The sequence below is a fragment of the Urtica dioica genome, chromosome 12 (genome assembly GCF_054948205.1).
Source record: "Urtica dioica subsp. dioica isolate 48M chromosome 12, U.dioica_male_clone48M_v1_H2, whole genome shotgun sequence".
NCBI classification, from domain to species: domain Eukaryota; kingdom Viridiplantae; phylum Streptophyta; class Magnoliopsida; order Rosales; family Urticaceae; genus Urtica; species Urtica dioica.
Genome location: NC_142767.1, coordinates 7,550,953 through 7,563,708, shown reverse-complemented (window position 1 = coordinate 7,563,708; position 12,756 = coordinate 7,550,953). Strand labels below are relative to the sequence as shown.

At 39.6% G+C, this 12,756-nt stretch overlaps 1 protein-coding gene and 1 pseudogene across 1 annotated transcript; both read left to right on the top strand.

Annotated features, from left to right (window-relative positions):
• The first annotated feature begins 5,810 nt into the window (after positions 1–5,810).
• LOC149378867 (uncharacterized) lies at positions 5,811–6,767 on the top strand. The gene is made up of 2 exons (XM_089603893.1): positions 5,811–5,847; positions 6,034–6,767. Exons 1-2 carry the CDS (start codon positions 5,811–5,813, stop codon positions 6,765–6,767), a joined length of 771 nt encoding a protein of 256 aa, XP_089460019.1.
• A 42-nt stretch (positions 6,768–6,809) lies between these two features.
• On the top strand, positions 6,810–8,293 carry LOC149378866 (uncharacterized; annotated as a pseudogene).
• Positions 8,294–12,756: the final 4,463 nt, after the last annotated feature.

The window sequence follows — 12,756 nt, the reverse complement described above, 5'->3', positions numbered from 1 at the left end:
GTGTCCATCTTCATCCGTAACAAGCCCTTCCACATGGAATCTTGAGAAGGAGCGAACAGAGAAACCTATGGAGCTTCGCCAAAGCACCATGAGGCCTCCACTCTTTCCAACACAATCCACAGTGAAACAGCACTCGAACCCCAAATAAACTCTTACTCTTTCAGCCCCCACACTCCTCAATCTCGTTTCGGAAAGAAATAGAATCTCGGGACGATACGAAGCCGTGTGAGAGCGAATAGCCCTCCTCGTCCGGGGGCTGCCCAGCCCCTGGACGTTCCAGAAAACGCCAATCATTGCGCCCGGCGGCCCTCCACGCTGAGGGGCGCCGCTTCATCGTTCTGAGGGTTTCCAGCCAAATCCCGATCTGGGGAAATAACTGGAGACAGGTTAGGGGTCGAAGCAGGTTCAGGAATCTCCTGCGGGGGCTTCAATCCCACAGGAGATGTCGAATCTTCAATAGCAGTAGTGGGTGGGTTTCGGCGAGCCATCTTCATCGTCAAATCATGGGTTCTAGTGGTCACCCTTTTTCTTTTCATACCCGGGTTGCAGCTATCATTAATCTCCCAGTGAGACGGAGGGTTTTTCAGATTCCTCCGACTCTTTCCATTATTATTTTTCTTGCTAGGACCAGGTAAATTTTTCTCTGCCATAAAAACCATAGGCTGACCTGCATTATTCTGAAGCTCATTCTCTGACAGCAATCCAGCCCTCTTCTGACCAGCCCGTACCTTGAAAGACGGCGCCTCTCCATTTTCAGCTTATTCCCGGGCCTTTTGCTTCCACCTGGTGCCATCTCCTCGCACCCTAAGCGCCGAGAAAGGGTTGGGCGAGGCAGACGGGTCTACAGCGACCGTCTCAGAGGGGCTCGGCTGCACCGGCAACTCTTCAGTAGTGGTCTTAGAGATCCCTGTCGGTGTCGAAGAAACGGGATGGGAGGAACCCAGAGGTTGCAGAAGAGGAGACTTCCCAGTGTCCCTGATACCCAGCCCAATTTTCAATCCAGAACCCAGCGAAAATGTGGAGTTCATTGGGCCCAGAGTAAGCCCATTAGGGTCATGGACCAGAGTGGTATCAGGAAGCCCGGGCCCACTCGCATTATCTTTAGCCAACGGGCAATCCTGGGAAATCCCCATTTGCGCAATATTACGAGCATCCTTCTTTGAAAAATTCCCCTCATTAATCCCGGTTTTAGAGTTCCCAGGGCAGTAGGGAGAGTCATTACTCTGAATGTTCCTCTTGGAATTCCAAGTAATAATGGGGGTACCATTACTATTGGCCACGCGTGGGGAGGATGAAGGCTTCGAGAGAAAGCTGGAGAAATTCGAACCGCCTCCCTGTTCCTTATCTCGAGCCAGGCGCTCCGACTGGGAAGAGCCCGCCGAGTTCAAAGGAACCTCCGCCTCAGATTGTGGGTGAGCAGAAGCAGGGTTGTTCGCCTCCGTCTTAGATGTTTTTTGCTTTAAAACTCGATCGCGTCGTTGCCCAGAACGCTCCCCCCTCGTCGACCTAGCCTCTGACCCACGAATGACAAACGTATTGTTGACGAACCGGTTGGGGGCCTCCGCCCTCAGCCATGGCCCAAACCCGAAATTATGTTTCCCGTGTTCCTGGCTTGTGTCGCTCGGCTCCGATAGGGAAACGTCCTCAGGACATTGACGCCAACTGTGCCCGGTTCGCCCACAGGCAAAGCAGAAATCAGCAAGCCTTTCGTATTTGACTTCAATCCGAGTTTTAGCCGCGTTAGATCCCAGAGCCACTTGAATTCCACGTCTAAGTGGCTTTGAGACATCCAGGCCCACACGTAGGCGAATAAAATTATCCCGGCAACGGCCATCCTTGTCTTTGTCAATCTTCACCACCGAGCCCAGCTGTTTCCCTACTATTTCACCAATCTTGGGAGTCCTGGCGAGAGGTGGCAATCCATGTAACTGAACCCAGAACTCCGCATGGTTGAAGGTGGGAATATCCCCTTCCCTACCCTCTGGATCATAGAGGATGACCATGGCTCTATCAAATAACCATGGTCCCGCCTCCCACACCTTCCTTTTATCCTCCAACTTGTCAAAAGAAAAGCTCATAACATCCCTGTCTATGTCTTTAATTTCCACGTTACCCGCCGTATTCCATAAGCCACCCAGCACTGCTTTAAGGACTTTTTTGTTCACTTTTTTATCGCTCAGCAACTTCCCCAGCAGTGTGTTGCTCCTCGGAGAGGTACTCTGGCCCAGCACGTCGTCCGAAATAACCAGTGCCTCTCCATCTTCCTCTGCAAGGTCTAGCTCTGACCATCTTTGACACACCTCCTCCATACTACCCTGACAACCAGAGATAAGAAACAATCTTACCTTCCCCAACTACCGGCAAACAAGTCTCACACACCACCAGTACTTTCTAAGAAAGCGACAAAGGTGGTAGGTCAACGAGGCAGAGCAAGGGAAAGTCAGACTTTTCTAGAGAGAAAACCTAGTTTCTAAAGTATATATACGATGAAATTTTCTCTATTAAACGTAATTAAATTAACTAATTAATAAGACGTATATTCGATAAAAAAATAATAATAATTAGATTCACTTGTCATGTCACGTCATCAAATTGACTAATTTTTAATTATTAATTAAAAGTTGTCTAAACTATAATTGAGAACTTTTATATTGCTTGTTTAGTAATAATTTTCTTTATTACAAACAGAGGATGACTTTAGTGGAGATCATTTTAAAATGGTAAAGTCATCAAATCTATGTTGACCATTACCGGCTACGACATTTAATTGCATGTTTGTTTGTCAGTAGTTATGACAAGGTATTCTCTTATAAGTTGTATTTCCATTATTTCTTGTGAAAATTATTCGGGTTACCTATTTTCATTTTTTTTTTTCCTTTTAATACCTTGCTTCTAATTTTTATTTTTATAACATACACCGTTTTATGTATGTATGCATTTCCTATTATGCCCGTATATCTAACCTTCGACTTTGCCTAAAAGTAAGTTTCTTTACGGACATCTCGGCAGCAATAGGGAGAAGATAATATTTGTAAAAACAAAGCATAGTTTAAGTTTATATAAGAAAAAAGACTTGTAATTAGATAAATGGCTATTTTTAATTAAAACTACGGTTTAATTATTTAAAATATTAAAAAAAAGTCAAACTCATGTCTACATCTTTGTAATATGACACATGCGTCTTTCTAGGACTATTTTTTTAATTTTTAGAAATTTCAATTAGAATTTTAATGTCAAGGGTTTGAATGGGCTATATGCCAATTAAGTATAATTATAGGAGCATTTTTTTTCTGCTAAATATTTGAACTCTTGAGGTATCTCAAGAATGGTTTCAAACATTAGATAATCAGGAAATTATGTGCCCAATTTGAGATATGTAGTTTATAAATTTCTGTCAATTTTCCTTAGAATTCGAAATGTTAAAAAAAACATGCGTAAAATTTTATTTTAAAACCAATAGGACGTTTACCAAACCCATTTAGCTGAATAGAATTATTGAAATCAAATATTTGATTTCTGATAAATAAATAAATAAAAATAGGATTTTTTATTTACATTTTAAAAGTTTAAGAATGACTAACGTTTGTTGTTTGTTGGAAAGCAAGAAAGACTAAGTTTTTAGTGGACTAAAGTTTAATTAACAAAATTAGTTACTGAAAGGAAATGAGATTTATAAAAATAAAAAAATTAAAAAAAAAAGTTAGTCAAAACCGATCTCAGACTGTTATAATAAATCAAATGTTTGGAAGGCAGAACAATAATAAAAAATAAAAAATAAAAAATAAAAAATAAAAAGTTCAGGTGATAGAGACAATATGAAATTTGACTCGTAGTTTGAGACACGGTCAATAATCTATGATACAAGATATAACCGATCCTAATTTTTATGGTCACTAAGATAAATAAGCATACAACTTTTTAATTTTCATATATTTAGCGGCCGAAACAATATAAGCGTGATATCACATAGAAGGAATATAAAATACATCGCCTAAACTCAAGTTCATGATAATTAAAAAAAAAAGAAAAAAAAAAAGAAAAAAAAAAGCGGGGCATTAGTTTCAGTTCTATAGGTGAATCAAAAGCTTGAAGATCCAATTACGTATCCTCTTATTATTAAGCTACGTGGACGAGTAGAATATCGGTTTCAATATAATCTAAATCGCGGGTGAAACTGTGCAACAACAACGAGCAGCAGAAGAAGCTGAAATATCCAAATGTGCTCGTAATAACCGAAGCCTAAAAACTCGTAGTAGCATCAAGAATATTTTGTTGATTCCGTACAAGATTTTATGCCACAATCATTCATAGATAGACTTTTAATTAAGCTCTTTAACTTCTCAGCTAAGCTACTAGATGGACAATAGGTTTCAAAGCCAGAAAATTATCACCACTCAATATCCATATTGAAAAAAGACACGCCTTTTCACGCTGGGACACAGAATTAAAATCAGAATTAGGACAATTTTCCACCATCAAACCAAATCAAGCAAACAAAGAGAGAAACTTCGCTACTACAAAATACCTATTAGAAATCGCTATATTTACGTCGGGTACATTTTTTTACGACGCATAACATTATTTTTTGGAGCTCGTTTGACGTGAAAAAGATTAAAATTAAGGCATTTTAATTTGATTGGGCCACGTGGCCTGACGTCGCTCAAAAAGAAGGCGATGTGGGGCGTCGCTCGCTTTTTGAGCGACGCCAGGCCACGTGGCAGGGGGCGTCGCTCGCTTTTTGAGCGACGCCAGCTCTCTGAGCGACGCCAGATACACGTGGCGTGGCGTCGCTCAAAAAACGAGCGACGCCCCCCCTTTTTTTAAAAAAAAAATGCATAAGTAGAATCGCACAACAGTTATATCGCACTTCATCTTCTTCCTTCGATATTTTCTCTCCAAAAACCCCCAAAATCCTCCATTGAAACTCACCTCCACCACCAGTACACATCTCCACCGACCACCTCCACCACCATTACACATTTCTAGCACTTTACTCCGGCCGGCGTCGTGGTTTTAGTGAACGTTTTCGGTCGTGACGCACGGGTAAGAGGTTAGTTTTAGGGTTTTTTTAGGTATTTTTTGTTTTTATTTTTTTTATTTCATGATATTATGAGTAAAGATTCTTAGGTTATTTTTTATTGATTTCGGTGTGAAGGATGTGCATTTGTTGTTATTTACCGCCGTCCCCACGCCCGTAGTCGCCGCCGGTCCCTCCACCCCTCTTTCGTCCGGTCGCCGTCGTCGGGCTTAGGTAGAGTTTTTTTTTTTAATAAACATTTTATTAAATTTGTTGTTACATATTTTCAGCCTCTCATTAGCTTGTGGACGCCTTTAATCCGGTTTTCACTCGCCGTCGCCGCCGCCGCCCGTGTTAGCATCCAAGTAAGTTTTTTATTTTATTTTATAAAATGTCAATTTTTTTTGTACATATTATATTGGGCGTCGCTTGAAAATTGTGTGTCACTAGATAATATAAAATGATTATTTTTTGTGTTTTTGATATATGTATCAATATGTTATGTTTACTAGTAGTTTATAGACTTTAGACGTCGCTTTTTCTTTGTTGGACATGAATTGTGTGTGAATTGTGTGCGAATTTTGTTGTTTTGTAATGATTAAATAAGTTATGTTTAGCTAGTAGTTTAGACTTTAGATGTCGCTTTTTTTTTTTTGTTGCACGTGAATTGTGTGTGATTTTGTTGTGTTGAGATGATCAAATATGTGATGTTTACTAGTAGTTTAGATGTCTATTTTTTTTTTTTAAATTGGGTTTAACTTTTGTGTATAGCTTTATTATGGATAAGTTATGGATGTCGGCTCGTAGAGATTCAAACCAATATGTGGATGGTGTGAAAAAGTTCTTGAACCATTGTCTTAGTGTATGTGAAAACATAGAGAGAATTCCATGTCCGTGTGTCAAATGTGGGAATTTAAGCTTTGGTAACATTACTACCCTAAAAGAACATTTGATATGTAAGGGTATCGATCAAAGCTATAAGATATGGATACACCATGGGGAAAATTATGTGGCAGAACATAATGTTGTCGTTCAAGATAATTCCGATGAAGAAGACGTTGATGCCCCTTACATCGCTGAGATGGTTAATGATTTGCAAGATGAACTTCAAGACAATCCCGACGAGCTTTATTCTCTTTTAAGTGACGCCGAAACTCCTCTATATCCTGGTTGTGTCAAGTTCACCAAACTTTCAACCTTAATAAGGTTGTTCAACTTAAAAGTAAAATACGGATCGAGCGATGTTATGTTCTCAGAACTTCTTGGCTTGCTAAGAGATATATTGCCAGAAAATAATCAGATGCCCTCGTCTGTATATGTGGCAAAAAAAACTCTAGCGGGTATTGGTTTGGGATATAAGAAAATTCATGCATGTCCAAATGATTGCATCCTTTACCGTAATGAGTATGAAACTCTTGAGCAGTGTCCCATGTGTGAAGCTTCTAGGTGGAAGCAGAAAAAGGATACAGAAAAGCAATCTAAAATCCCTGTAAAACTATTGTGGCACCTACTAATCATTCCGCGTTTTCGTCGATTATTACGAAATCCTAAGCACGCTCAAAGTTTGACTTGGCATGCTAACCAAAGGATCGATGATGGAAAGCTTCGACACCCCGCAGATTCGCCTGCCTGGAAACATGTTGACTCAAAGTGGCCGACGTTTGGCAAAGAGTCTAGAAATCTTCGTCTCGCTCTCTCATCCGATGGTATTAATCCACATAGTCTACAAAGCAGTAGATACAGTTGTTGACCAGTGGTTCTTGTGACGTATAATCTCCCACCTTGGATGTGCATGAAACGCAAATTCATGATGTTATCTCTACTTATCTCTGTTCCTAAACAACCAGGTAATGACATTGATGTGTATTTGGCTCCATTGATAGACGAACTAAAGTTGTTGTGGGAAACTGGTGTCCAAGCTTTTGATGGACATCTTAAAGAGGAATTCACACTTCGGGCTGTTATGTTATGGACCATTAATGATTTCCCGGCTTATGGAAATTTATCTGGTTATTTTGTCAAAGGCTTTAAGGGATGTCTGATTTGTGCAGACGATACTAAAGGTGAATACCTGAAATATGGGCAAAAAGTTGTGTATATGAATCATATACGCTTTTTACCATTAAATCATCATTTTCGCATATGTCAAGCGGCGTTTAATGGCAAAAAAGAGTTTCGTACAGTTAAAAAGTCATTGTCAGGAGTTGAAACCTTTAATATGTTGTCGAAGATGAAATTTAGGCCTCTGGGAAAAATTGTGAAAAAGCCGAAGAGTGATACGTATGTAAAGAGGAAAAGATGGGAGAAAGTTGTCTACGACGAAGGAAGTTGGAAGAAGAAATAGATATTCTTTGAGTTAGAGTATTGGAAGCATCTACTTGTGCGTCATAATCTTGATGTCATATGCATATTGAAAAGAATGTGTGCGATAGTGTCATTTCTACACTTCTTAACATTCCGGGAAAAATAAAAGATGGTATATCGTCGCGGCAAGACTTGGTTCATATGGGAATTAGAACTGAATTAGCTCCGAAGGAGAATGGAAATCGTACATATCTACCACCATGTTCTTTTACTCTAACAAGAGAGGAGAAAAAGAAGTTTTGTCAAACATTGTTTGATATTAAGATGCCTGAGGGATATGCAGCTAACATCCGAAGTTATGTTTCTTTGGAGGAGTTGAAAGTATTTGGACTCAAGTCTCATGATTATCATGTTTTGATGCAACATCTTTTGCCCGTGGCCATTGAGTCGATGCTCCCAGACGGATTGAGAGATGTCGTTATACGACTCTGTGCGTTTTTTAACATTCTTTGTTCCAAGGTTGTTGATACATCGATACTTGACGAGCTTCAATCTGACATTGTGACCACGTTGTGTAAATTGGAGCAATATTTTCCGCCATCATTCTTCGACATAATGATTCATCTTACAGTGCATTTGGTGAGAGAACTGCAATTGTGCGGACCTGTGTATCTTCGATGGATGTATCCTTTTGAGAGATTCATGCAAGTGTTAAAAGGATATGTAAGAAATCGAAATCGACTTGAAGGATGTATCGTTGAAGGGTACTTGGCTAAAGAATCTGTGGAATGTTGTTCTGGATACTTGCACGATTTGGAAGCTGTTAGACTTCGCACTGATGTTGTTCGAGATAGTGTTACAAGTAAAGGCTTAAACAATGGGGTCGTTTGTTCGGTTTCATATACACAGCTTTTGCAAGCGCATCATACGATCTTAGAGAACTCTGATTTAGTTCAGCCATTTATCGAGTAAGTTATCAAACTTTATATTATCCTCTATTTTTAGTCTTATATATATATATATATATATATATATATATATATATATATATTAACTTCTTATCTTAAAAAATGCAGAGAACACATGAATTTATTGCAACATACGTCGACAAATAAAACTCCGAAATGGATACAAAACGAGCACGTGCGCAGATTTTCAAAATGGTTAGAAGATAGAGTTTTGACAAAGAACAATGCTATTTGTACACTTCGTTGTTTATCAAAAATACCGAGTACAGAAGTTATCAAGCATTCAGGTTACATCATTAATGGTGTACGGTTCAGCACAGAGGAACGTGATTATAAGAGAGTCACGCAAAATAGCGGGGTGAGTTTGGTTGCGAAGACTATGCAGAGTGCAAAAGACACAAATCCCTTATATTCAGACATGATATACTACAGAATTATCAAAGAGATATGGGAAATCGATTACTTGTCCTTTCGTCAGCCGGTTTTTTTGTGTGATTGGGTTGAGAGTAATAATGGAGTTAAAGTGAACAAGAATGGATTTACAGTGGTAGATCTAAATAGAATCGGTCATCGTAAAGAACCTTTCGTGATGGCGACACACGTACAAAAAGTGTTCTATGTTCGTAGTCAGAGCAAGTCAAGATGGTCATACATATTCGCTACACAGAGTAAAGATTACGCAAATGAACTTCAGGATGAAGGGCATGATAATGATATTTTAACTCCTATCAAAGGTCTATGTTCAGATGATGATATCCTGGTTGACAACGAGGAGTTATTGTATTTAGGTGAGAATGGAGAGGGCATTTTCTCCTTTGGGTTGGACGGCCACACATCTAGAATGGGCTTCTAGATGCTTCTTCATTTGTTCATGACAACATAAGAAAAGACCCATTAAGAATTTTCAAGTAAAATTCTATGAAATGAAATTAATCCACAAGACCCAATAAACTCGTTATGGCCGGGTGATTATATGTCATCATATGACAATGTCAAAAAATTTATTGACATTCATTTCATCCTTTGTCCAAAAGGACAAAAATACCCTTTAGACAATTTTCGTAAAACTTGTTTCGTTCTTGTTTTGACTTAGCTTCTATTTTAACTATTCCTACTCGATATGATTTGTGATAGTGACCTCATGGATCCAAATGAACAAAGCTTGAGCTAAAATGCTTGGACTCAAAAGTTCACAAACCTTTTCCAAGTTTAGCTTAATGTCAACTGACTCCACTAAAGAGTTAACACTGAGAATCTCTCAGTTCAAATGAATTTATTTTCTACTCAAGAATTCAACTTAATTGTGATGAGTGGATCCACTGAATATTATCTATGTTTATCATCAGCTAGTCGGGATATACAAAATTATCATATTACCCTTCTAGGTGTTATTTTCTCAACTCCTTTGTCGCTTGTGAATAAGTTAGAAACAATGTATTGACGAGAAGCTAACAAGTCACATTGTTTCATCCAAAAGAGTCATGACTCAATTTGGACACTGGCTAGTTCATTTATTCACATTCCAAGGAACAAAGCATGATGAGATATACATTGCATTTCAGCAATCTTGTACATGAATTCCATATCTATGAGATCTTCACAAAGTTACTCATGACATCTTCATAACTTAGTACTTCACCAATAGGTCCTGTTAAGAATCACATAGTGAATCCGAACTCTGACTTTCTCAAATGAGAATACGTAAGCTATGAAATGACATGTCTCATTTCAGGATTGAGGTAAGCATGATGCAATTCATACGTAGTGACTTGGACACATAAAAGTTTAAATGGTTTGTTTTTATCTTGTCTCTAGAAGTGCACTGGTCAATTCAATACCTTCAGAAAATACCTAGAAGAACTATAGAGTCTCCAACTCCCAATGTCTCATAACCAGACATCATAAATTCTCCTAACAATCGTACTGAGATCAATAGTCCTTTGATCCTTAGATTGCGAATATATTGTTTTAAGCAAATCATGAAGAGTTTGTTCATGCAAATCTTCATTTGTCTCTTCATATGTTGTTAGGTTTGTTTATGGACTAAAGACTAAGGTTTTATCATAAAGCTTCAGACAAGGAAGAATGAATGAACGTTTCAACTTTTATTAATAAATAAGCAATTACAAGCAAGAGTATTCGTGAGACTTTATTACATCAAATGTACATAACTACATACTACAACTCTTCTTGTGGGCACCATTGACAACATAGCCTTACTCAAGATCAAGAGGATTTCCCAAAGCCAAACCGGATAAAGAAAGATATCTCGAAGAGAGATAAAACAAAATAATGTGTTTTCCACCACGACATCGGTCACAAGACCGCAGATTGCTTCAACTTAAAAGAGGCAATAGAGGCTCTAATCCGCGGAGGAGCGTTGAAGAAGTTTCGAGCAGATCAGAAATAGCCCGAGGAACAGAAGAAGGAAGCATACAGGTAAATATCTCTGATTGTGGGTGGACTGCAGGTAGGAGGAAGCACTCAAAGTTCCCAAAAGAATTACGACAGAGAGGCTTAAGCGAGACATCGACAGATCCTCTTCACGGCCGAGCATAGGCCGAACAAGATCATTAAGAATAGCTCGGAGCCAATCACCTTCACAATGGAAGATTTGCGATGGGTGATGTTCCTACACAACGACCCCCTGGTCATCTATGCCATCATTGTTAATCGAAACGTTCATAAAATCTTGGTGGATACCGGGAGTGCCATCGACGTCCTCGACGAGGAAAAAGAAAGACTCATTGGTTCCCTCTCCAGAAAACCTCTACGGATTCACAGGCGATTCCATAAAACCAAGAGGTATCATCTCTGTCCCACTAACCGTGGGAGAAAACCCGAGGACAAAGACCATAAACACCTAATATGTGGTAGTCCCGAGTAAGTCTTCCTTCAACGCCATTATTGGAAGACCCGTCTTGCAGGCGCTCGGAGCCATAACCTCGAAGGAATATCTAAAAATGAAATTCCCAACCGATCAAGGAGTCAGGAAAGTACGAGGCACGCAGGCACTGGCCAGAAGCTGCTATGCCGACTACCTCAAGAGCATCCAGGACAAAGATGCCCATAAGGTGATGACCATCAACGCCGACTTCGATCCCCGTCTTCCGAGTCGAGGGGTCATCGGTCCAGGTGACGAGGTCGAGGAAGTCACTCCAGATCCAGACCAGTCACAGAAAAAGCTCATGATCGGAAAGTATCTCGACTCAGGTACCAAAAAAGATCTCATCTCTCTTTTGTAAAAAAAAATTAGATATCTTTGCATAGTCTCAAGTCAATATGGTATGGATAGATCCCGAGCTAGCATGTCATAACCTAAATATAGACCCCAAGAAAAATCTATTAGACAAAGAATGAGAGCTTTAAATAACGATAGGTATAGAGCTTTAAAAGATGAAGAAGATAAGCTGATCTCCAACCCGGTATTAGTTCACAAACCCAATGGGAAATGTCAAACCTGCGTGGATTTCACAGACTTAAACAAAGCATGTCCAAAATACAGCTTCCCAATGCCGATGATAGATCAATTAGTAGATACCACGGCTGAGCATGAATTGTTAAGTTTCATAGATGCTACTCGGGATATAACCAAATCCCAGTGTATTGCCCCGACCAAGATCATACCGCGTTCATAACTGACCGAGGACTTTACTGTTATGCAATAATGCCATTTGGATTAAAGAACACCGGAGCCACACATCAGAGACTTGTAAATAAAATGTTTGCAAACTTACTCGGAGTCACCATGAAAGCATACATTGATGACCTCCTCGTAAAAATTCGAAAAATAGCTAAACATATCGAAGATCTAGGGAAATCTTTCAAAATTTTGCGACAATATCGAATGAAACTTAACCCGGTAAAATGTACTTTTGGTGTTTCTTAGGAAGGTTCCCTGGATTCATTGTCCATGAACTAGGGATAGAAGTAAAACCCGAGAAGATCACAGCTCTGTTGGACATGAAGCCTCCACAGAACATAAAAGAAGTCCAAAAGCTGACGGGATGCATCGCGGCGCTAAGTCGATTCATATCCAGATCTACAGATCGAAGTGTTAGCTTTTTTGATGTGTTGAGGAGCTCAAAGAAATTCGAATGGACCGAGCAATGCAATAAGGATTTCGAGTCCTTGAATGAACACCTCGCTTTGCCTCCGACCTTAAGAAAGGTAGAAGACGGAGACCCTTTGGAAATATATTTGGCTGTCTCAGAACACGCGGTAAGCTCGTCTTTGATAAAGAACGACGGGAAGCACCAGATTCCAGTATTCTATAAATCGAGGCGCATCAACGATGCCGAAGGAAGATAACCAACGGTGGAAAAACTCGCTTTTGCTCTCATAACTGCCTCTAGGAAGTTAAAACATTACTTCATGGCACATCACATCACGGTACTAACGAACTTCCCGCTTCAAAAAATCGTCCAGAAGCCAGACATCTTGGGAAGGCTCATGAAGTGGCCAATC